Source organism: Somniosus microcephalus, chromosome 11 (genome assembly GCF_052327205.1).
Source record: "Somniosus microcephalus isolate GS21.2 chromosome 11, FLI_Smic_1.0, whole genome shotgun sequence".
In the NCBI taxonomy this organism is placed as follows: Eukaryota; Metazoa; Chordata; class Chondrichthyes; order Squaliformes; family Somniosidae; genus Somniosus; species Somniosus microcephalus.
Window position 1 is genome coordinate 126035230 of NC_140997.1, and position 26526 is coordinate 126061755.

A 26526-nucleotide genomic window follows, 5' to 3' on the forward strand; every position below is an offset into this window, starting at 1 on the left:
ATGTCACAATCAAAGTTGCTAATATTCCCGTGTTTAGGCATTGTAGTACTTTATCAGATTTGCAATTTCTCAGATTTTTTTTTAACTGTTATCCAAGATGGCGGCTTCCCGCTCTTGCCGTCGTCCTCCGCCCACAAAATGGCGGTTTTCCCGCTTCTGCCTTCTTCCCCAGCGGTTTTCCTGCGAAAAATGGCGGCTTTCCCGCGCTTCTCGCTCTCCCCGCCCACTTCAATGGCGGTTTTCCCGCGCTTCTCGTCGCTGACTTTCAGCCCGACTGCGGCTCTTATCTCCTGTGCGATCGCTGGTGCGCCGCCCGCCCGAAACGGTTCTCAGCCCTTAGCACCGGTGCGATCGCTGGCCCGCTAAGCGCCTCCCACTTCAAGCGGCTCCCGGCCTCTGGCTCACCCGCTCGGCGGCTCTTGCTCGCTCCCTCCCGGGCTCTGGCTTACCCGCTCGCGCCCTCCCGGGCTCTGGCTTACCCACGAGGTTATGGAGGCTTCAGGGTCCTAATGCCTGTCGCTTCCAGTCGCTGGAAGCTGTCAGGATTTCTGCTGCCCTTCAGTTTTCAGTGGGGTGTTGAGGATTGGAACCTCTCTTCAACGTCCTGTCTTTGGACGAAGCCGCTGTGGAATAACTGCTGCAGGGTTCGAACCGACTCGTCGCCAGTGTTAAGTATGTGTATTGTATTGAACAATTAACACAAAGACTTAAACGTATAACTCAAACAGGTCTTTACTGGTTGGAGGTAGGGACTATACATAGGTCTTTACTTCATGCCCACAGGCGGGAACTGAGGGGGATCAGTACCCACAGTACTATTTATACCCCTATGGCCAGGAGTGGTACTGCGTATCACTACGCCCAACAAGTAGTGCAGTCCTGTCCATAGGTTCAAAGTAGCACACATATTACATACACAACAGGTGTGGTGCTCCTCCTGTATGTTCTGGTGTGAGGGTATTTGTTAGTGGGTGTGGTGCTCCTCCTGTATATTCTGGTGTGAGGGTATTGGTTAGTGGGTGTGGTGCTCCTCCTGTATATTCCGGTGTGAGGGTATTGGTTAGTGGGTGTGGTGCTCCTCCTGTATATTCTGGTGTGAGGGTATTGGTTAGTGGGTGTGGTGCTCTTCCTGTATATTCCGGTGTGAGGGTATTGGTTAGTGGGTGTGGTGCTCCTCCTGTATATTCTGGTGTGAGGGTATTGGTTAGTGGGTGTGGTGCTCCTCCTGTATATTCCAGTGTGAGGGTATTGGTTAGTGGCTGTGGTGCTCCTCCTGTATATTCTGGTGCGAGGGTATTGGTTAGTGGGTGTGGTGCTCCTCCTGTATATTCCGGTGTGAGGGTATTGGTTAGTGGGTGTGGTGCTGCTCCTGTATGTTCCGGTGTGAGGGTATTGGTTAGTGGGTGTGGTGCTCCTCCTGTATATTCTGGTGTGAGGGTATTGGTTAGTGGGTGTGGTGCTCCTCCTGTATATTCCAGTGTGAGGGTATTGGTTAGTGGCTGTGGTGCTCCTCCTGTATATTCCGGTGCGAGGGTATTGGTTAGTGGGTGTGGTGCTCCTCCTGTATATTCCGGTGTGAGGGTATTGGTTAGTGGGTGTGGTGCTCCTCCTGTATATTCCGGTGTGAGGGTATTGGTTAGTGGGTGTGGTGCTGCTCCTGTATGTTCCGGTGTGAGGGTATTGGTTAGTGGGTGTGGTGCTCCTCCTGTATATTCTGGTGTGAGGGTATTTGTTAGTGGGTGTGGTGCTCCTCCTGTATATTCTGGTGTGAGGGTATTGGTTAGTGGGTGTGGTGCTCCTCCTGTATATTCTGGTGTGAGGGTATTGGTTAGTGGGTGTGGTGCTCCTCCTGTATGTTCCGGTGTGAGGGTATTGGTTAGTGGGTGTGGTGCTCCTCCTGTATATTCTGGTGTGAGGGTATTTGTTAGTGGGTGTGGTGCTCCTCCTGTATATTCTGGTGTGAGGGTATTGGTTAGTGGGTGTGGTGCTCCTCCTGTATATTCTGGTGTGAGGGTATTGGTTAGTGGGTGTGGTGCTCCTCCTGTATATTCTGGTGTGAGGGTATTGGTTAGTGGGTGTGGTGCTCCTCCTGTATATTCCAGTGTGAGGGTATTGGTTAGTGGGTGTGGTGCTCCTCCTGTATATTCCGGTGTGAGGGTATTGGTTAGTGGGTGTGGTGCTCCTCCTGTATATTCCAGTGTGAGGGTATTGGTTAGTGGGTGTGGTGCACCTCCTTTGCTACCTGACCCACCTGGCCTCCCACTTTTGCTCACCCTCTTCCTTGTCCAAATAACAAAGATATTGGGGAATTCGCTTTGGGATACCCATTGTGACCTCTTTGGAATTGAGGGGAATGGGAGCTTCACAGCAGAACGCAGAAGTAGATCGTAAGGCAGTTGTCTGCAGCTAAAAAGAATGATTTAAAATAGAAGAGAATTTTCCTATGATTTTTTTAAGTACCTGCTGAACCCCTTAAATCATATACTGCCTTTTCTTCACTGCCTAGCAACATTGAGCGCTCGTTTTCTACGGGCCTGATTTGTAGTCGGTATTAATAAGGCAGTAATGGCAGAAAATGCGATATATGAAGTCAGTACATCACTATCACTGAATTTAACTGCACAGGTCCCTTTTGCGAAGTGTTGTTGGAAAATTGAGCAGGTATCAAAGTGGGTGGGAACCCAGTATAATGGATCCAGCTTGACATCTCCATTGTGATGGATCCAGTGTGACAGATCCAACATAACAGATGGAACCAGCTTAGCGGATCCAACGTAATGGAGCAGGCATAACGGATTCAGTTCTATCCCCACTTGCCCAATCTCAATAGGGCAACGAGCAGTGGAGTTGCTACAATCAGCTTCATGACCTCTAAACTAGGGAAAATAAAAATTAGCCAGGATTTCTGTCCCCGATCACTATCCAGGTGTCCCTGCTGGATAATGCATGTGCCTTTCAGTAGATCACTGTGGGATAGCTGCCCTGCTAAGTACGAAACCCTTGCTGAGTGAGGATAGGATTTGGTTGTGATGCCTCCTCCCTTAGTCAAATAGGCTGCCAGAGTTGTTTAGGAACCTGTGGTCTGTGTCCTCACAGGGTGGAGGTGGTGGGGGTTGGGGTGAGTTATAGAATGAGGAAAATGCAAACCAAAACAGCAGTGGAGTTAATGAATCCTCTTTCTATTGAAAACATACTGCAAAGGAAGTTAATAAGTGAACCAGAGACAAACATTGGAGGAATGGTGCAATGAGATTGTGAAAAGGGGCACGCATTTCTGAGTCCAAAGCAAACAGCAGAGTATTAGGGTCCAGCAGGACAGCAACATCAATGATCCTTACAGCTTTACAAAATGAAGTCTCTCCATATCCTGATCTTCATTTTAAGCAGGGAGCTTGTGGTTGGTAAGTTAAATAAAACCATGGGAGCTCAATTGCTAGATGGATGGTCATGTGGTAAAGAGTGGTCAGATAACAATGTCTCTCACTGTACTGTGGTGAGTTAAATTATCTCTTTATATTATGACTATTAGCCGATATCCCGTGGCGGAGTTTATGGTAAATTGGATTACACGTGGTTTCACGATCAGTGCGTTGTAGCATATAATGTACTGGGCTGGGTTTTCCTCTTCCTGGCAGTATTCCGACAGGGCCGGACCTTCTGCCCACCCCACTGACAGCTGCAACCCTGATTCATTTTCCCCGGTCGGGTGTTATTATCCGTGCAGGGTGGGCTGCTGGTGGGATTCCCGCTCCCAAGAGGGAGCCTGCCAGTTCAACCACGGAAGCTCCACCAGTGCTACTACAGCACAAGAGGCAGCGGGTGACCTTAAAGGGACAGAAGAGCCCCACAGATGGTAGGAGCTGCAGCCTTGCAGGCTTCGGTAGAGACCGAGAACTATGAAGGTAGGTGCATGGGGGCCATGGTGGAGGGAGAGGATGCTTGTACTAGGCCCTCATCCTGCACGTTGGCGGGGGGGGGGAAATTGAGTCGTGCCCCCTTCAGGGCGCTAACTTCGCCCTGAAAAAATTAGCACCCCCGTGGCCGAAATTCATCGGTAGCGCCCCAAGAGGGAAGCCCCGCCTCCCTCTTGGGGCTCTGCGACGTGCCACTGCACCTTCTTAAAGGGGAGGGGCCTTGCGCAGCATGACCCGGGGCCCAGCTGAGCTACCGGGATCAGAGTGCTGGCAAAAGAGCCCTGCACTCAAGAGAAATGCCGGGCTCATGGAGCGCATGGTGCTCAGGAGGCCAGGGACGGCAACGGAGGCAGATGCTGGCAGGTGGCCAGCAACAAAAATGGCCGCCCGGTACCTCGCCTTTAATTAGCGCTGCTCCAGCTGCAGGTAGGCCTCCCTGACCCCGTCGGACATAGCGTCCTGTGGTAAGTCAGGGAGCGCTACTGAAGATTGCGAGCGGGGCGTTGCACACGGCGATGACTGCAGCGCCGCGGGGCGCTAACGGTTACCACAGCCGCTAACCTCCCACTAAATTTCACGAGAGGCGTTGGCGGCGCCGCGCCCGGGCACTAGTTGCTTTGTGCAAAGCAACCGAATTTCTCCCCCTGGGGCTTTACCGCTGCCGCCCTGGGCCAACTGCCACTTTGCACCAGGCGGTCCTGGGGAGTGGGTAATGGGCTGATGGATGAGAAAAGGAACGGGAGGAGAGGCTCTTGCGGGAATGCAGTGGTAGATTTTATCACCTTTACTGCTGCTATCCCACCTGGTTTCAGATAGTGGAGGAAAATCCAGCCCACAATGTACTATACTGCGGCTGAGGGTCAGTTGTGCTTAACAAGGCCTGTTTAAGCTCAAAGTCTATGTTGTATGTAAGCTCATCCTTGGGCCATTCATAGTTTAATGGCTGTTGATAAGGGAAGTCTGCACATTGTAGGTGCTTGTAAATTTCCAGCATCAGGTCAAAAGAAATCTGCATGGACTGACTGGCAGTCGGGCAGGGAGGGAGCCGCTGATGGGTAAAGGCTGCCAGGGATGTAGGTGGCTTTTGAGTCACGGGCGGTGCCAGTGCAAGTTCCTTTTAACAACAACAACTTGCATTTACATAGCACTTTGAACGTAGTAAAAAGTCCCAAGGCGCTTCACAGGAACATAATCAAACAAAATTTGACAAAGTTTTAAGGAGCGTTTTAAAGGAGGAGAGAGAGGTAGAGAAGCAGAAAGCTTTAGGGAGAGAATTCCAGCCAGCTGCCCTTTAATGGTGGAGCGATGAAAATCAGGGATGTGCAAAAGGCCAGAATTGGAGGAACAAAGAGTTCTCGGAGGGTTCTAGAGCTGGAGATGTTACAGAGATAGGGAGGGGCAAGACCCTGGAGGGATTTGAAAACAAGGATGAGAATTTTAAATTCGAGGCGTTGCCGGACCAGGAGCCAATTTAGGTCAGTGAGCACAGGGGTGATGGGCAAAGAGGATATAGTGCGAGTTAGGATACGGGCAGCAGAGTTTTGGATGAGCTACAGTTTACGGAGAGTGCAAGGTGGGCGGCCAGTCAGGAGAACATTGGAATAATCGAGTAGAGGTACAAAGGCATGGATGAGGTTTTCAGCTGCAAATGAGCTGAGGTGAGGATGGAGATGGGCAATGTTATGGAGGTGGAAGTAGGTGGTCTTTGTAATGGAAAGGGTATGAGGTCGGAAACTCAGCTCAGGGTCAGGGTGGCTAGGGAATGGAGTTTGCGGTGGGGACCGAAGACAATTCATTTGGTCTTCCCAATATTTGGAGGAACTTTCTGCTCATCCAATACTGGATGGCAGACAAGCAAAGTTACAAATCAGAGGCAGTGGAGGGGCCGAGAGAGGTGATGGTGAGCTAGCACTGGGTGTCTTCATCGTACATGTGTAATCTGACGTATTTTCGGATAATGTCACTGAGGTGCAGCTGTAGATGAGAAATAGGAGGGGGCCAAGGATCGATCCTTGGAGGACTCCAGAGGTAACAGTGCAGGAGCGGGAAGAGAAGCCATTGCAGGTGATTCTCGCTATGACTGGATAGATGAATGCAACCAGGCGAGTGCAGTCCCACCCAGCTGGACAACGAAGAGAGGCATTGGAGGAGGATGGTGTGGTCAACTGTCGAAGACTGCAGACAAGTTGAGAAGGATGAGTTTACCACGGTCACAGTCACTTAGGATGTCATTTGTGACTTTGATAAGGGCCGTTTCAGTGCTATGGCAGGGTGGAAACCTGATTGGAAGGCTTCAGACATGGAGTTGTGGGACAAACAGGCACGGATTTGGAAGGTGACAACATGTTCAAGTACTTTGGAGAGGAAAGGAAGGTTGGAGATGAGGTGGTAGTTTGCAAGGACAGAGGGGTGAAGGGTGGTTTTTTGAGGAGGGGAGATTAACAATTCGTGCTCCTTGCCAATGTATCTGTCCCGGCTTCTAAATGCTTCTGCCCCATTCCTGGCTGCCCATTTCATTGTAAAGGGGACCCACCACTCCTTTCCTGCTCCGTCGCTGCCTCTGTGTGCTGTTAGTGCCCCTGTTAACCCTGGTTCCCCTAATGAGCTTCCTCTTCTTCGCTGGTTTCCCAACACTGGGAACTGGCCATTTGTTTAATAATCTATTAATTGTGTTAAAAATACTTCAACAAGCAAATTACTGATGCTCCATGATGGGAAACTGGAAAAGAAGAAGAATCACATTATGGGATTTGGGAAAGTGGGTGGTGGGGGGCATGGGGTTTGCATCATGCTGGTTGGGGGAAAGGGACAGGGTTGTGACGGCTTGGAATGAGGGTTATGGGGAATAGGGCAATGAGTGTTTGGGATGAGGCTAGTGAAAATGGGGATGAGAGAGGACATGCTCAAGGGGGAACAGAGCTGAAGGCAGAGTGGAAGCGATAAGGGCTGAGGTGGTGCAAGGGTGGGGCCAATCGATGGTAGATATTTGGGTAAGGAAATGGACCTCAGGTGAGGGTGAAGGAATCGCAGATAAGTGGGGAGGTGATAAGCGAGACAAGGTGAGAAACTGGATTAGGGTGAGCAGATGGGGGCAGGGAGTGCAGGAGAGGAAGCAATGGATTGCAAATGAGAAATGGGCTGTGCAGGAAGGGATGGAGGTATGAGCAGCAGGAGAGGTGACACAGGGCAGCAAATGGGTTAGGAAGCATACAGGGGGTTAAGGAATGATACAGGGGGTGGTGTAAAGGAAAAGCAGATCAGCGAGTCGAGAAGAGTAGGGTGTCCAACTCATATTCCTGGAGGTTTCATCACATGAGCTAAAAACTTTAAACAAGACTTTAAACAAATGTTTTGTATCTGTCTTCACAGTAGAAGACAAAAAAAGCATACTAAAAATAGTGGGGAACCAAGGGGCTAATAAGAGTGAGGAACTTAAGGTAATTAATATCAGCAGAGAAAAGGTACTTGAGAAACTTATGGGACTAAAAGCCGACAAATCCCCTGGACGTGATGGCCTACATCCTAGGGTTCTAAAAGAGGTGGCTGCAGAGATAGTGGATGCATTGGTTGTGCTCTTCCAAAATTCCCTAGATTCTAGAACGTTCCCAGCAGGTTGGAAGGTAGCAAATGTAATCCCATTATTCAAGAAAGGAGGGAGAGAGAAAACAGGCAACTACAGGCCAGTTGGCCTGACATCAGTTGTTGGGAAAATGCTGGAATCCATTATTAAGGAAGTGGTAACCGGGCACTTAGAAAATCATAATATGATTAAGCAGAGTCAAACATGGTTTTATGAAAGGGAAATCATGTTTAACAAATTTATTAGAGTTTTTTGAGATGTAACTAGCAGGGTGGATAAATGGAAACCAGTGGATGTGGTATATTTGGATTTCCAAAAGGCATTCGATAAGGTGCCACATAAAAGGCTGCTACATGAAATAAGGGCTCATGGGTAACTTGGGGGTAATATATTAGCATGGATAGAGGATTGGATAATGGACAGAATACAGACAGTAGGGATAAACGCATCATATTCCGGTTGGCAGGCTGTAACTAGTGGTGTACCACAAGGATCAGTGCTTGGGCCACAGCTAGTTACAATCTATATTAATGACTTGGATGAAGGGACCGAGTGCAATGTATCCAAGCTTTCTGACGATACAAAGCTAGGTGAGAAAGTAAGATGTGAAGAGGACACAAAGCCTGCAAAGGGATATAGACAGGTTAAATTAGTGGGCAATAAGGTGGCAGATGGAGTATAATGTGGGGAAATGTGAAGTTATTCACTTTGGTACGAAGAATAGAAAAACAATATTTTTTAAATGGTGAGAACCTATTAAATGTTGGTGTTCAGAGAGATTTAGGTGTCCTCGTACAGGAAACACAGAAAGTTAGCATGCAGGTACAGCAAGCAATTAGGAAGGCAAATGGCATTTTGGCCTTTATTGCAAGGGATTGGAGTACAAGAGTAAGGAAGTCTTACTACAATTGTACAGGGCCTTGGTGAGACCACACCTGGAGTACTGTGCACAGTTTTGGTCTCATCTGAGGAAGGACGTACTTGCCTTAGAGGCGGTGCAACAAAGGTTCACCAGATTGATCCCTGGGATGAGAGGGTTGTCCTATGAGGAGAGGTTGAGTAAATTGCACCTGTACTCTCTGGAGTTTAGAAGAATGAGAGGTGATCTCATTGAAACATACAAGATTCTGAGGGGGATTGACAGGATAGATGCTGAGAGGTTGTTTCCCCTGGCTGGAGTGTCTAGAACTAGGGGGCATAGTCTCAGGATAATGGGCCAACTTGCTGTACCTGCATACTAACTTTCTGTCTTTCCTGTACGAGGACACCTAAATCTCTCTGAACACCAACATTTAATAGGCTCTCACCATTTAAAAATATTCTGTTTTTCTATTCTGAGTGCGGTTTGCACAGAATGCTGGGAGTTGGGTGAGTGAGGGCGTCTTAACTGTTTTCTAAAAATCAAACTTTTGTTTGTTTCACATTTATTGTTGCTGTTTAAAATCTAAATTTCCCAGCCGTAAGCAGGGATATACAGGGCTATACAAGGCCTACAATTCAGAGCAGCTGAAGGCAGTTAATTAGGGAAACTAGGATAAACTGGTTTTCCTGTAGCAGGGCTCAGCCAGCTCCTTTGTTTCAGGGCCCATAAAAACAGGCTTTGCAGTGTGATTTGCACAGAGTGCTGGGAGTTGGGTGAGTGAGGGAGTTAGATGAAGAGTGGAAGGAGGAGCTCCCTTGCTTTGCCTTTGCTTTTCCTAACTTTTCGCCCTGTAGGAATTGGTTCTTACTTTACGACAAGGAAAGAGTCCGAGAGCAGGAGCAGTCAAACAACAACAACAACTGCAAAACCGCTAAAGTGACGTCACAACCAGGGAAGGAACTGATTGGTAAGTAGGACCTGGTGAGTATTTCTACAATCCAGTCGTTAAAGTAAAAGTAAGGTCTCTAGTTTAGAGTAAGTGTGTAAAGTGAAGTAAGGTCCCTAGTGTATTTAATATTCTTTAATTTAGAGGAAGTAAAGGGAGTAAATTAAGCATAGGACATGGCAGGGCAGCTCGGCAGCATGGAGTGCTCCTCTTGTGCTATGTGGGAAGTCAGGGACACTTTTGGTGTCCAGGGTGAACATGTGTGCAGGAAGTGTCTCCAGCTGCAGCTACTCGAAATCCGCATTTCGGATCTGGAGCTGCGGCTGGAGTCACTGTGGAGCATCTGCGAGGCTGAGATCTATGTGGATAGCATGTTTAACGAGGTGGTCACACCGCAGGTAAAGAGTGCACAGGCAGAAAGGGAATGGGTGACCGCCAGACAGAGTAAAAGAACTAGCAAGGTAGTGCAGGAGTCCCCTGGGTCCATCTCCCTCTCCAACAGATTTTCCGTTTTGGATACTGCTGGGGGGAGATGGTTTCTCAGGGGAATGCAGCAAGAACCAAGTCTGTGGCACTACGAGTGGCTCAACTGCACAGGAGGGAAGGAAAAAGAGTGGGAGAACAATAGTGATGGGGATTCTATCGTAAGGGTATCAGATAGACATTTCTGTGGCCGCAGACGTGACTCCAGGATGGTATGTTGCCTCCCTGGTGCCAGAGTCAAGGATGTCACTGAGCAGCTGCAGGACATTCTGAAGGAGGAGGGTGAACAGCCAGAGATCGTGGTCAATATCGGTACCAACGACATAGGTAGAAAGAGGGACGAGGTCCTGCAAGCAGAATATAGGGAGCTAGGAAATAAATTAAAAAGCAGGACCTCAAAGGTAGTAATCTCAGGATTACTCCCAGTGCCACGTGCTAGCGAGAGTAGAAATAGGAGAATAGACCAGATGTATGTGTGGCTGGAGAGATGGTGTAGGAGGGAGGGATTTAAATTCCTGAGGCATGGGGACCGATTCTGGGGAAGGTGGGACCTGTACAAGCTGGACGGATTACACCTCGGCAGAACCAGGACCAAAAGCTTCGCAGGGGGGTTTGCGAGTGCTGTTGGGAAGGATTTAAACTAATTTCTCAGGGGGCTGGGAACCTAGAACGGAGAGAAACAAAGCTGGAAGTGCAAGTTAGAAAAATAGTCAGCAAAACTAGTAGGGAGCAGAAACAAAGGCCAACAGTAAAGAGGGTCAAAGTGCAGAAAAATATTAAACAGGCAAAATTGAAGGCACTTTATCTAAATGCATGTAACATTCGCAACAAGGTGGATGAATTAATGGCACAAATAGAAGTAAATGGGTATGATGTAATTGCCATTACAGAGACATGGTTGCAGGGTAACCAAAGATGGGAACTGAATGTTCCAGGGACAGAAAAAAAGGAAAAGGAGGTGGCGTAGCGCTGTTAATAAGGGATGAGATCGGTATGGTAGAGATAAAAGATCTTGGCTCGGCAGATCATGATGTAGAACTGGAATCAGTTTGGGTGGAGCTAAGAAATAGCAAATGGAGGAAAACATTTGTGGGAGTTGTGTATAGGCCACCAAACAGTAGTGGTAATTTAGGGCACAGCATCAATCAAGAAATTAGAAGTGCATGTAACAAGGGTAATACGATAATCATGGGGGACTTTAATCTACATATTGACTGGGCAAATCAAATTACCACTAATGGTGTGGAGGACGAATTCTTGGAATGCATGCGAGATGGTTTCCTGGATCAGTATGTGGAGGAACCAACCAGGGAACAGGCTATTCTGGATCAGGTACTGTGTAATGAGACAGGGCTAATCAATAATCTTGTGGTAAAGGGGCCTTCAGGGACAAGTGATCATAATATGATTGAATTTTACATTAAGTTTGAGAGTGATGTAGTCCAATCTGAAACTAAGGTCTTCAATCTAAACAGAGGAAACCACAAGGGTATGAGGGACAAGTTGGCCATGGTAGATTGGGAGACTACACTAAAAGTTATGAAGGTGGACATACAATGGCTAACATTCAAGGAAATAATGCATAATTTGCAACAAACATATATTCCTCTAGGGCCTAAAAACCCAAAAGGAAAAGTGATCCAACCATGGCTAACAAAAGAAATTAAAGCTAGTATTAAGTCAAAGGAGGAAGCTTATAAAGTTGCCAGAAAAAGCGGTCAGCCTAAGGCTTGGGATCTTTTTAGAAATCAGCAAAGGGGGACCAAGAAATTAATAAAGAAAGGGAAAATGGAATATGAGCACAAACTAGTGAAAAATATAAAAACGGATTGTAAAAGCTTCTATAGGTATGTGAAAAGGAAAAGACTGGCAAAGGGAAATGTAGGTCCTCTACAGTCAGAGACAGGAGAATTTATAATGGGGAATGAGGAAATGGCAGAGAAATTAAATAAATACTTTGTTTTTGTCTTCATGGAGGAAGACACAAAAAACCTCCCAGAAATACGAGAAAACCAAGGGTGTGGCGAGAATGAGGAACTTAAAGAAATTATTATTAGTAAAAAAACAGTACTAGCAAAATTAATGGGACTAAAAGTCGATAAATCCCAAGGATCGGATGACCTACATCCTAGGGTTTTGAAAGAGGTGGCCATTGGGATAGTGGGCGCATTGGTTGTCATCTTCCAAAATTCTATAGATTCTGGAACGGTTCCTGCAGATTGGAGGTTAGCAAATGTAACCCCGCTATTTAAGAAAGGAGGGAGAGAGAAAATGGGGAACTACAGACCTGTTAGCCTCACATCAGTAGTTGAAAAAGTGCTGGAATCTATTATAAAGGATGCAATAACTGGGCACTTAGAAACTAATAGTAAAATTGGGCAGAGTCAACATGGATTTATGAAAGGGAAATCCTGTTTGACAAACCTATTGGAGTTCTTTGATGATGTAACTAGTGGAGTAGACAAAGGGGAACCAGTAGATGTGGTGTATCTGGATTTTCAGAAGGCCTTCGATAAGGTCCCACACAAGAGGTTGGTGAACAAAATTAGGGCACATGGAATTCGGGGTAATATACTAGCATGGATTGAGAATTGGTTAACAGACAGAAAACAAAGAGTAGGGATAAATAGGTCTTTTTCAGGATGGCAGGCTGTGACTACTGGGGTATCGCAAGGATTGGCCCCAGCTATTCACAATCTATATCAATGATTTGGATGAGGGGACTAAATGTAACATTTCCAAATTTGCTGCTGATACAAAGCTAGGTGGCAGTGTCAGTTGTGAAGAGGATGTGAAGAGGCTTCAGAGGGATCTCGACAGGCTCAGTGAGTGGGCGAGAACATGGCAGATGGAAGATAATGTGGATAAATGTGAAGTTATCCACTTTGGTAGAAAAAACAGAAAGGCAGAGTATTTCCTAAATGGTGAAAGATTGGGGAAAGCTGATGTTCAAAGGGACCTGGGTGTCCTTGTACATGAGTCACTGAAAGTGAATGTGCAGGTGCAGCAAGCCATTAGGAAGGCAAATGGTATGTTGGCCTTCATTACAAGAGGATTTGAGTACAGGAGTAAAGAAGTCTTACTCCAATTATATAGGGCCTTGGTGAGACCACACCTGGAGTACTGTGTACAATTTTGGTCTCCTTACTTAAGGAAGGATTTACTTGCCATAGAGGGAGTGCAACGAAGGTTCACGAGATTGATTCCTGGGATGGCGGGACTGTCGTATGAGAAGAGATTGAGTAAACTAGGCCTGTATTCTCTTGAATTCAGAAGAATGAGAGGGGATCTCATTGAAGCATACAAAATTATTACAGGGCTTGATAGGATGGATGCTGGGAGAATGTTTCCCTTGGCTGGGGAGTCTAGAACCAGGGGCCACAGCCTCAGGATAAAGGGTAGGCCATTCAGGACTGAGATGAGAAGAAATTTCTTCACACAGAGGGTGGTGAATCTTTGGAATTCTCTACCCCAGAGGGCTGTGGAGGCTCAGTCCTTGGGTATATTCAAAACAGAAGTTGATAGATTTCTGACTAGTAAGGGCATCAAGGGATATGGCGATAGGGCCGGTGGATGGAGTTGAAGCAGAAGATCAGCCATGATCTCATTGAATGGCGGAGCAGGCTCGAAGGGCTGAATGGCCTACTCCTGCTCCTATTTCTTATGTTCTTATATTCTTAAGACCGAGATGAGAAGGAATTTCTTCACTCAGTGTTGTGAATCTTTGGAATTCTCTACCCTAGATGGCTGTGGATGCTGAGTCGTTGCGTATATTCAAGGCTCAGACAGATAGATTTTTGGACTTGGGGAATCGAGGGATATGGGGATCGGGCGGGAAAGTGGAGTTGAGGTCAAAGATCAGCCATGATCTTATTGAATGGTGGAGCAGGTTCGAAGGGCTGTATGGCCTACTGTTGCTCCTCGTTCTTATGTTCTTATGATCTCTTGCTTCCAGCAGCTCCACCCTGTCGAAGGCATTTTCCCCCCCATTTCCAATATTTATATAACTAATAAATAAAAGTGTTTAAAGAAAATGAAAACTAAAACGCATTTTTATTATGTCTTCCAATGATTTTTCTCTGGGTTACTTGCAGCAGTGACCAGAAGATTTAATTCCTGGGGAATCCAGGACAATCCTGGAAGGTTGGCAACTGTAGATAAGAGCGAGGAGGAGGTGTGAAGGGAAGGAGGTTGTGGGAGCGGTGGGTGGGAAGAAGAAGTGGTATACCAGCTGATCGGAGCGAAAGGTTGGGCAATAGATAACAGGAAGTGGTGAAGCAATGGGGCAGGTGAATGGAGCCACCGATGCCTACAAGCTGCAATTTACCCACACCCACCTCTGGAAAATGAGCCCTGTAGCCATCAGCAGCTCCTTTCCCCACCTCTGACCTGAAAGGAAAGAACTAAAAGGACAAAGCTAAAGAATTGAGGGAAAGGTTTATAAGGTGTGTGATCAAATGCCCCTTGTTTCAGGATGGCCAACACTTGTACCATCCCTGTGAGCTTGACACCAATTCAGTTCAGTTCAGTCGACCATGGGCAGTTCAGCTCCTGTGCATTTTTCTTGTTAAATTAATCAAACAAAATACACTTACTGCAAACCTAGATCAGTCCAATGGATCTTTCATCTTTTTATCCTGTCAGTCAGTCCCTAACCTGAAACCTTTGCTTTATATAAACCTTCTTTCTTGTTTTCTTAATCAGAGACACCTGTGAGTACTTATTTTGGAGCCCAGATGGCCGCCACCATCCACTCCCCATGATTCTAGCACCCTATATCTTTGGAAATGGATGTACACTTCATCACAGGTGCCAAACTATGTTCAACTATAGGTCAACATTTGATTCATATAGTTTCAGCCTTCTGACAATAGGTGGCGCTGCTGTACCTTCCAATCATGTCTCCCATGTCCCATACCTCTGCTGGCCAAAGCAACACAACACCAACTTTAAGGAACCTTTCTTTTTATTGCATTAGGAACTTAGGAACAGGAATAGGCTATGCAACACCTCGAGCTTGTTCTGCCGTTCAGTGAAATCAGGACTGATCTGTATCCTAACTCCATCCACCCACCTTCACTCCATACCCCTTAATAGCCTTGGCTAACAAAAATCTATCGATCTCAGATTTAAAATTATTAATTGGGATAGCATCTACTGATTTTAGTGGGAGAGTTCCACACTTCTACCACCCTTTGCTTGAAGATGTGTTTCTGAAATTCTCGGATGAGACGTTAAACCATTAAATCTGCTCTCTCAGATGGTCGTACAAGATCCCATGGCACTATTTCCAACTCACTCTTTTACCTTTGTCTGTTACCTTTGTGTTGCTGTTTCTGTCTCTGTCTCTGCATTTTTACTTTTCTTTCCTTTAAATCTTTTTTCTTCTCTCTATCCTCTTCTGATTCTCTCTCTTGTTTCTTTTTGTTCTTTCCCTCTGTCTGGGAAGTGGTGGGAGGCACCGAGCTCCATTTCGGATGACGTTGCAGGGAAATGTGGCCCTCATTGCCTCCCCCTCCAAGCACTTATACTTCCCCTCACAACTATTGGGTCCGCTACCCCTTTGCTTTCTCATTGCCCCTCCTTTCACTTGCATTACTACCCCTATCTCTTCCCCTTTTACTTACCCACTCAACCCATGCATACCCCACTCCCACTAGCTCCACTGTCACCTCTCCCTTAGCCTTCCACTCCCCACTTGGTCACCCCAAGGGTGATGATGAGAGGCCGGAGACCTCCTCACCCATAAACTCTTCCCCTCTTCTCCTCCCTATCTGCTTCCCTCAAAGAGGCTTTGTTTGCTTTTAAACTTTTTTTTTAAGAAATCAGAAGACTGCCTCTCTCTGTCTGTCTCACTGATGTTATCAATTAGCCATTATTTTTTCTGTCAACAAAACATAGGTGAGGTAATTAGCTTCAAAATTCAGTTGTTGGTTTCCTTTTGAATATTGAATTAATATTAGCCTGAAAAAAGACACACTCTCTCATCACACTCCTCTCTCTTTCTGACCCCAGTCTCCCTTTCTCTCTCCCTCAGCTTAATACACTTCCTGGAGTTTATAGAACATAAACTCTGCAGCAGATGTGCAATCAGTAAACTGACATCTCTCTCTCACACATTCTGTTCTTGCAAAAACACTCACTGTAAACATTATCTCGATAAAGCTTTTGAAATTTATCCACTAGCTTTTCTTCAAATAATTTTGAAAAGCAACTGAGCTAAAGAAACATGTTCCATTCTTACACATCACCGCAGGGTACTGATCCTGGGACATTAAGTACACTGCACATGCTCAGATTGTGTAATCCAGTTTCGGCTCACAGCACTACAGCTCGGGATAAAAATAACAATCCCTTTTGTCTGAGGTCTTCATGTAAAAACTTTAACAAAAGAAATTAAAATTGACAAAAGATAATCCGTCGATTAATTTAATAATGTCAGTGTGAAATACGTACTTTTTTGATTTTTAAAATTTTGTTTAAACCCTTATTATAGAAATTAGATATTTAAGTTGCTGAGGGGGGAAAATTACATCAAATATTTTCAGAAAGTATTTTGGGCAATTTGTGGGGAAAGCCATAAGAACATAAGAAGTAAGAGCAGGAGTCGGCCATACGGCCCCTTGAACCTGCTCCACCATTCAATAAGATCATGGCTCATCATCGACCTTAACGCCACTTTCCTGCCTGATCTCCATATCCCTTGATTCCCCTAGAGTCCAAAAATCTATCTATCTCAGAAATTCTTCCTCATCTCAGTCTTAAATGGCCTACCACTTATCCTGAGACTATGCCCCCTAGTTCTAGGCACTCCAGCCAGGGGAAACAACCTCTCAGCACCTACCCTGTCAATCCCCTTCAGAATCTTATGGGGAAAAAGTTCAGTTGGTAGCGCCACCCGTTAGCGCCTTAAGAGGGTGCTAAGTGGGGCGCAAAGCAACTAGCGCCCGGGCGCGGCGATATCTGCGCCTCTCGCAAAATTGACTGGACATTTTGCGGCGGCGCTAAACAATACCACCCGATCTCCTGCACACGCAGATCTTGACGTCATTCGAGAGTGCAATGCCCTTGGGGCGCCCCAGACCGGAAGTTGAGTGGCGCCCCCCTCCTTTCCGCCTGGCGCTACCAACGACAGGTTGACTGGAACGCTTCCCAGTCGCTGTGGGGCTGGGGGGGCGCCATTTAAAGGGGGCCTCTTCCTGGCTTTTGTGTGGTAGCCATTTTTGCACCACTTGTTCAGAGAGAGAGAGAGACTTCTGCATTGAGTCAACGCTGTCTGAGGTAGTTTTGGCTTCTGACCATAACTTTGCAGGTACTTTGCTTTTTGACCTTCATAACTTTGATTGCCCAGATACTATGGGGGCTGCAATGGATGGGAACGTCGTCCTTCTCCATCACATTCGGAGGGCACAGAGACGCAGAGAGAGAGTGGCAATCATGGCCAGACGGAGGAGGGCCAACAGGCCTCGGTACAGGAGACCTTACCCTCCCAGGGTTTTTCGCCAACAGTTCTCCTACATTAATACGTCTGAGGAGCAGTGTTTGTGAAGGCTGTGCTTCAGCAAGGAGGTGGTCACTGAACTCTGCCACCTGCTTCAGCCAGATCTGCAGCCTCAACTGAGGAGCAGGACGTCTCTGTCGGTGGCAGTGAAGATAACAGTGGCTCTCAACTTTTATGCCAGCGGCTCATTTCAATCAGCTACTAGGGACATCGCCAATATCTCCCAGTTCGCGGTGCATTGCTGCATCCGTCAAGTAACAAATGCCCTCTTTAAAAGGAGACGAGAGTACATCCCTTTCCCCATGACCCCGGACAAGCAGCAAGAACGTGCAACGGGCTTTGCGATGATAGCGGGCTTCCCCATGGTGCAGGGCGCCATTGACTGCACGCATGTGGCTTTGTGGGTGCTGCAAGAAAATGCCGAGGATTTCCGCAACCGAAAGGGCTTCCATTCGTTAAATGTCCAGTTGGTCTGTGACCACAGACAGCTGATACTCGCTGTCTATGCCCAATTCTGCGGCGAGTGTCTCACCTGACTCCCCAAAGCCTTTCCACCATCTACAAGGCACAAGTAAGGAGTGTGATGGAATACTCTCTACTTGCCTGGATGAGTGCAGCTCCAACAACACTCAAGAAGCTCAACACCATCCAGGACAAAGCTGCCCACTTGATTGGCACCCCATCCACCACCTTAAACATTCACTCCCTCCACCGTACCGTGGCTGCAGTGTGTACCATGTACAAGATGCACAGCAGCAACTCACCAAGGCTTCTTTGGCAGCACCTCCCAAACCCCCGACCTCTTCCACCTAGAAGGACAAGGGCAGCAGGCACATGGGAACACCACCACCCCCAAGTTCCCCTCCAAGTCAAACACCATCCTGACATAGAAATATATCGGCGATCCTTCATCATCGCTGGGTCAAAATCCTGGAACTCCCTCCCTAACAGCACTGTGGGAGTACCTTCACCACACGGGCTGCAGCGGTTCAAGAAGGTGGCTCACCACCACCTTCTTAAGGGCAATTAGGGATGGGCAATAAATGCTGGCCTTGCCAGTGACGGCCACATTCCATAAACGAATAAAAAAACAAATGTGGGTTATAATGGTTTGTAGTATTTAGAAGGCCTGATCTTGATGCATGACAATAATCTAACTGTGATGGACTCAGGAAGCTTTGGAACCAGGCTGCAGTGTGCAGCTATGAGCATTTCCTGCCTTGTTGGATTCGTGTTTGTTGCTGAAATAAATGTGATATTCCCCCCAGCTCCCCGATGTGTGGCGTTGATGTTACGATTGATAAATAGATTTGTTGACAGATCGCGTTTGTTGCCACTTCCTGGAATTTGAACACGAGGTTGAGTTCCTGCCCGTAAATGTCCCCACAGTTTGGAGATGAGTTAACCAATAGCTCGCAGCTTGTGTTACCACATTGTAAACAAAATTAGGCATTCTTAGGTAGCATGTTCCCTAAATTTAGCAGTGGCTCAGACATAAAACCATCCTGTCTCTCCAATTTTTCATCAGAATTCATCGTTACCATATTTAAACTTGGCAACAAACTGCTTCACATGAAGTTAATCAGTGTATTTTGTAAATAGCTCCATTAAGATCAGCCCCGTCGCACACGGTGTACACTTACAGTATTGTACACATAATCCAGGTCAGCCCTGTCCCACACAGTGTACACTCACAGTATTGTACACAACCCAAATCAGCTCTGTCCCACAGTGTACACTCACAGTACTGTACACAACCCAAATCAGCCCTGTCCCACAAAGTGTTCATACACAGTACTGTACACATTAGTGGGATAAAAGTAGAATTGTAGGCATAGTGGGTGGTTGGGATAAGAGATTTGGAAGTAGATTCTTAAATGGGGAGGATAGGTATTTGGAGGGTGGAAGATGGGAGGCTGGCCAGGAGAGTATTGGAATAGACTGGAGGTAACAAAAGCGTGGATGAGGGTTTCGGCAGCAGATGGGCTGAGGCAGGAGCGGAGTTGGGCAATATTATGGAGGTGGAAGTAGGCAGTCTTTGTAATGGAGATCATTTTTGAATGGTGCGTAGATCCCATGTGTGAAAATTAGAGAGGTACAGCAAGACATAGGGCTCATTACCCACTGTGTTTGGGCTGCGTACTTGGCCCCAATGATTCAGAATGAATGATGTGTCACAACATTACATCACCACATAATGGCTCATCGGTTGCACAGTTATACTTACCACCATGGATCTGACTGTTTGAGTCAGTAGACGGCACTTTGGAGTGCAATGTTACTTATACTAGTTGATCTCCTGTGGTGCTGCACGTGAGGAATTAAGACCAAGTGTAATCTTAAATGTAGCTTAAGGGAGGTTGAGGGGGGGATAATTGGCCCGGGTATGCAGGTGTAATTCGGTCCCCATTTTAAAGCTATACGTTCTGTTATTTTTATATTTCCATTATAAATTCCTACATCCACATTTAGAATGGAAACTGCCACACTGTAATTACACCCTCCTGCTACTGCTAGTGCTGCAGTGTCTGCACTAGGGGAATGGTGTAATTACAACTTTTACCCAGGCAGTTTCCATTATAATGGATACAGTTGACTGGAGGTGTGCACAGAGGTACGATTTGTAATATATAGATAGATGGGTGCCAACACTGGCTGCATATCCTGGAAAAGCTCAGTTTACTCTAACTCTCAGATTACCATCAAGCCTACTATTAGTCATGTGGCAATTGGAGACAGGAAGATCCACAATAAGTGTAACTTGGCCAATATAAATCAGGTAGGTCAAACACATTGACCTAAGAAGTTCAGATACTTGTTAAGTATAAAAGCAGCATCAGGTTTGACATTGTAAAGGTTATTCTCCATGGAACAATATAGAACTCCTGGTTATTAGCAGGCTAAAAGTTACTCATTGAAACTGTTTATTCGTTAGGGTAAGGGTTACTCACTGTGTAACTGCAGAGTTCCTGCTTATTCAGCAGAGTAAGAGTTACTGTGTAATTGTACAGAGTTCCTGTTTATTCAGCAGGGTAAGGATTACTCACTGTTTAACTGCCTATGGCTCCTGCTAATTCAGCAGGGTGAGGGTTACTCACTGTTTAACTGCCGTGGCTCCTGCTAATTCAGCAGGGTGAGGGTTACTCACTGTGTAACTGGGTGTAGCTACTGCTAATTCAGCAGGGTAAGGGTTACTCACTGTTTAACTGCCGTGGCTCCTGCTAATTCAGCAGGGTGAGGGTTACTCACTGTTTAACTGCCGTGGCTCCTGCTAATTCAGCAGGGTGAGGGTTACTCACTGTTTAACTGCCGTGGCTCCTGCTAATTCAGCAGGGTGAGGATTACTCACTGTTTAACTGCCGTGGCTCCTGCTAATTCAGCAGGGTGAGGGTTACTCACTGTGTAACTGGGTGTAGCTACTGCTAATTCAGCAGGGTAAGGGTTACTCACTGTGTAACTGGGTGTAGCTACTGCTAATTCAGCAGGGTAAGGGTTACTCGCTGTGTAACTGGGTGTAGCTACTGCTAATTCAGCAGGGTAAGGGTTACTCGCCGTGTAACTGGGTGTAGCTACTAATTCAGCAGGGTAAGGGTTACTCGCTGTGTAACTGGGTGTAGCTACTGCTAATTCAGCAGGGTGAGGGTTACTCGCTGTGTAACTGGGTGTAGCTACTGCTAATTCAGCAGGGTAAGGGTTACTCGCTGTGTAACTGGGTGTAGCTACTAATTCAGCAGGGTAAGGGTTACTCGCTGTGTAACTGGGCGTAGCTACTGCTAATTCAGCAGGGTAGGGGTTACTCACTGTTTAACTGGGTGTAGCTACTGCTAATTCAGCAGGGTAAGGGTTACTCGCTGTGTAACTGGGTGTAGCTACTGCTAATTCAGCAGGGTGAGGGTTACTCGCTGTGTAAGCGTATGGACCTCTATTTCAGTAGGGTTAGGATTACTCATTAGCCATATAGAGTTAGTGTAGCTTCAGCAGTTTGAGGATTATTCAGTGTGTAACCATTTAGAGTTGATGTTTATTCAGTTACCCAATGTGCAAATTGGCCCCAGTTTCCCTAATGTTTTCTTCCCAAATTTTCTATTTCGTCTCCTGAAGACATTGGCTTGGAGTGTCCTCCTTGGGCAGAACCCGGAAGTTAGACCTGCAAATGCACCCAATGTTGCCCTCAATATGCTAATATCAAATTATGCCCAAGTGTCCTCCAAATCTCAATCGAATACGCCCAAACTTAAAACATGCATAATAGGACATAGGTCAGCGTAAACAATCGATGTCCAAGAAAATGCCAAACTCACATCAGTATATTTTTTCTTTGAGTCTTAAAATTAAAGTTTCAACTCATTTAACCATCATTCATGCACATCAGGCATAGCAGTTTTAAGAACCTGCAATCAGAAAAGCTTTTCAATTTTTAGTGTGACTTGTACTTATGCCATTAAATGATTTAAAAGGAACAGAAAATACAGAGCAGGTCTCAGTGAGGATAATTTTTTAAAACAAAAGACTGTAATTAAAAGAACAGAAAAAATACTTTGTTTCCTGCTGCGCTTGAAAATCTGGCCACAATATTGAGAGAACCTCACCCCGAACAAGCACAATTTAAGGATACTTGCATTTGAGTCGGGGGGGTGGCTAGTTTTGTGGGCGGAGATTCGTTCGGACACAGGGTTTGATGGATGGACATAAAAGATCGAGGAGACTTGGGCATATTGTAGTTACGTGCATAACTCACTTACGCCCATAATTCCACCATCTTTTAAGGCACATAATTGGTTTGCGCCTGGATTACAGATGTATCTGGGCACAAATGCTCCAGGCCACCAGTCCTTGCTAGAGTACAGTTTCACAAGGGTTGGGTGCTCTGTGGTATCTTACCCAAGTGACGAGCCGAGACAGTAAATGTTGACAGGTTACTCTTATGTTCATTAATAAATAGACATTCTTATTATGAACAAAACCAACTTTTGCTAGACACTTTTATTGAGCACATGTGGACTAGGTAGAGTATCTGTAGAGGCTTCCATCTTGACTGCTACCTTGTGGGTAGCCTAGTGCCTCATGGGTAATGTAGTCTTAATATACATACAGCTGGGTAGTGTAGTCTTATACATACAGCTATATACAGCTCTACGGCTCCACCTAGTGTCCACTATAGAATGACGTTATTGATCATTACATCCCCCTTTCTTTGAGGTTTAACAAAATCAATATCAATCAACTTTCAAGAAAACAATAAATATAATATCAGTAACACTTTTGTTAGTGCTCTATAAACATAAACATTTTCGAAACAGTCAACACATTTTCAAAACTTTACATTGTACTCAAAGATTAAGTCTATCAGGCTTTTTTACTTCACGTGGGGATCTTCTCAACACGGGTAAGTCTGATGTGTCTTCATGAGATTGTTCTGGCGGTGAATGACAAGATGCAGTTGCGGCATTGTCATCGATCTGCTCTTGTATAGGTCGAGGTCTCCTTGCGATCTTTGCTTGGAGAGGGTTTCAGTGTTTCCTTCACTCTTCATGCCATTACTCTCAATGTAGTCAATGCACTCTCGAAAAACTGCTGGCAGCTGGATCCCATCATACAGCATAGTCCTCTCGGCAGCCTCGGCTAATGGAACACCAAAGATTGGCCTGAGGGAAGAAGGAGTATCCACCGGAACTGCTTCCTGCTCTGGTGCAGGCTTCTTCTTTTTCTTTTTCTCTTTCCACTGCTTAACAACATCTGCTGCGGTTATATCTTTGGACTTTTTCTCCTTGTGTTTTTCCTCTTTGTGCTTTTCTTCCTTTGGCTTCTCTTTGACCTTAAAGTCTTTTTCTTTCTTCTTGGAGAAACTAGGCTTTTTGAAGACATGGATACCCTTTGGCCTTTTCATCCTTGATGGGCTCTCTGCTTCATCACCTGAGTCATCTGGTCTGCTTATGGCACAGTTTATACGATAGACTCTCTTGACCAGTTTTAAGTCTTCACAAGCTTTGTCACCTAGTATCGAATCAAGTCTTTCAGCCACAACAGAAAACATGAGATGATGCACTTTGTCTTTGACTGTCACTTTAAGTCTGCATACACCTAAGCTATCTATTTTCTGTCCATTATAGCTCTTCAGTAGTACTGACTTTTTCTGTATTTTGGGCTTTTCTTTCATATTGTTAATGTCACTCATACTGATTAAGTTTGCTTTTGCCCCAGTGTCCAGTTTCAATGTAACTAATGCTCCATTTATCTGCAGTGGGATCATCCATTTGTCCACTTTTACTGCATTGACTTTATGTTCAGCATTGTCCATTTCTGAGGGCTGCACATTTTCTGTATCTCTTTTGATATCGTCACATGACACCATTCCTACAAAAAATGTCTCACTTAAATCAGTGTCCTCAATCACATTAACTTGTTGCCCTTTCGTTGTTTTTACTTTTGAAAAGCATTGTTTGGCAAAGTGATTCTTTCCATTACACTTTGTGCACATTTTTCCAAACGTTGGGCATTGTCTTAACTGGTGTTTGTAACCACAGCGTTTACAATTAAAAATTTCATCCTCCGATTGCTTTTCATTTCTGTTCTGCCCACGTTTCTTCCCCTTGTAGGACACAGCACCGACAGCAGCATTATCACTCATTACAATCACATCATTATTGATTTCACTGAAAGTCTTCGCGTGCTTTCGAGCTAGCTCGCTGGCTTGGCATATTTTCACTGCATTTTCCAAATTTAGTTCGGTTTCTCTCAACAGATGTTCCCTGACTTTTTTATCATGAATACCAAACACAATCTGGTCACGAATCATGGATGATTTCAGCTCAGAGAAATTACATGTCTGTGCTTTCAGTTTCAGATCAGTTATAAAGCTATCGAAAGTCTCATTTTGTTGCTGTGTCTGAGAACGGAAGATGTATTTTTCATATGTCTCATTCTTTTTGGGAGAGCAATGTGCATCAAATTTTTTTAGCACATCTTCTAATTTTTCTCTGTTCTCCTCTGGATTAAATACAAATGTATTAAATACCTCTATCGCCTGTGGGCCTGCAACCGTAAGCAGCAACGCTATCTTCCTTGCATCTGGCTTCGTACCGAATCCGATGGCTGCAATGTAGAGTTCGAATTGTTGTTTAAGAGTCTGCCAATTGTAGTCGATGTTTCCTGTGAGTTTCAAACGCTCTGGTGGCTTCAAATTCTCCATGTCACTTTTCACAATTTTCAGCAGATCTTCACCATCCTTCAACATCTTATGTTCATTAATAACTAGACATTCTTATTATGAACACAGCTAGCTTTTGCTAGACACTTTTATTCAGCACATGTGGACTAGGTACAGTATCTGTAGAGGCTTCCATCTTGACTGCTGCCTTGTGGGTAGCCTAGTGCCTCATGGGTAATGTAGTCTTAATATACATACAGCTGGGTAGTGTAGTCTTATACATACAGCTCTACGGCTCCACCTAGTGTCCACGAAAGAATGACATGTTATTGATCATTACAGTTACTTGATCACAAGAGAGGGGAGCATCAAAAACAAGCTCAATTCTGACCTCACCCGACAGCCACACACACACTTTAAGCTGTGGTCACTGGACAGTGATTATGTATGGGAACCCAGGCTGATTTTTTTACCCTCACCTCCTGTGGTAAACCACTGTTTGTATTCCTGTTTGTCCTGTTTGTATTCCACTGTGTACATGCCTGGACATGCCTCGGCTGACTCCTCCCACAGGTCCTAGTATAAAGGTGACTGCTCCCCAGCCCTTAGTATCATGGACCGGTCGACCACGCGAGGCAGACCTCCATTCTGTTGTTAATAAAAGCCTTTAGTTACTCTTCTAACTCTCAGTCTTTTATGAGTAATTGATAGCGCATCAATTTTATTAACAACATTTTTATAATGGAGAAGATCCTCACACCAGCATGCCTGGACTTAGATCATCGGGAGGCGGACTCATCCACCAAGTTTACTCACTGGCTTAAGTGTTTCGAAAAATTCCTGACCGCCTCCGAAGCAATCAAATCGGACGAGGACAAACTGGATGTCCTGACCTCCAAAGTGAACCACCGAGTGTACTCGGTCATCCAAGACGCGACCTCGTACGCGGACGCTATCAAGCTCCTCAAGGACCAGTACACGCGCCCAGTGAACGAAGTGTACGCCAGGCACCTCCTGGGGAGTCGTAAACAACAACCTGGGGAATCGACCGTGGAATACCTTCAGGCACTGTCTGTGCTTGGCCGGGCCTGTGGTTGTAAGGATGTAAAGGCCGCCGTGTACACAGAGGAACTTATCCGGGACGCTTTTGTAGCGGGCCACAGATCCAATTACACCCGACAGCGACTGTTGGAGCAGAGTAACCTCGACCTCAACAAGGCCTCTGAACTCGCACTATCGTTGGATGCAGCCTACCAGGGCATGGATGCCTACTCCTCTGCACCGTGGACGCCGCGGGGAATGACAGCCTGGGACACGGTAGGACCGCCTCATAGCGCCGTGCCACCCCAGCCACACCCCAACAACGGCCCAACTACCGCAGCAGTGTCCCAAGGCCAGACAGCAGTGCCCCAAGGCCAGAAATGCTACTTCTGTGGCCAGGCAAAACACCCCAGAGCGCGCTGCCCGGCGAAAAACGCGATCTGCTCGGGCTGCGGGAAGAAGGGACACTATGCTAGCGTCTGCAGGGCCAAAGCCACCCCGAACCCCAGCAGCGCCGCGTGTGGGCCATGCTGGCCGCCATTTTGGACCTCCCCGGCCATGTGCGAATCACCGGTACAGCAGCCATTTTGGACGCCTCCAGCCACATGGGGATCATGGACGCCGCCATCTTGGACGACAGCCGGGACGCAGCAGGCCCCCGACACCGCCTCATCTGATACCCGCAGCGACACACCGACCCCTACGCTGGCATCCGTTACACTGGACCAAGCGAGACCGCACCAACTGGCCAGTTCCACAATGGACATTAAGGTAAATGGTCACGATACAATCTGCCTTTTTGACTCGGAGCACGGAGAGCTTCATCCACCCCGACACGGTGCGGCGTTGCTCTCTCCCAGTCCTGCCTGCGCAACAGCGGATTTCTATGGCCTCCGAGTCCCAGTCGGCGGACATCGGCGGCTACTGCGTGGTGACACTCGTAGTAGACGGGACCGTGTACGATCATTTTAAACTTCTGGTCCTGGCTGACCTCTGCGCTGCCGTCCTGCTGGGGTTAGATTTTCAGTGCCACCTTAAAAGTGTTACAATGG

At 46.3% G+C, this 26526-nt stretch overlaps 1 protein-coding gene across 6 annotated transcripts in view; it reads left to right on the forward strand.

The window, feature by feature from the left end:
- Positions 1-3290: 3290 nt before the first annotated feature.
- mst1 (macrophage stimulating 1) overlaps positions 3291-26526 on the forward strand; it is a 124534-nt gene continuing 101298 nt past the window's right edge. For 4 of the 6 annotated variants that reach the window (XM_086001232.1, XM_086001233.1, XM_086001234.1 and 1 more), the window contains exon 1: positions 3293-3401. In XM_086001232.1, coding sequence (XP_085857358.1) covers positions 3350-3401 — 52 coding nt within the window. In that variant the 5' untranslated portion in view covers positions 3293-3349. Of the gene's footprint in view, positions 3402-26526 lie in introns of all 6 variants that reach the window. The other 2 variants (XM_086001238.1, XM_086001236.1) reach the window with 2 other exon arrangements.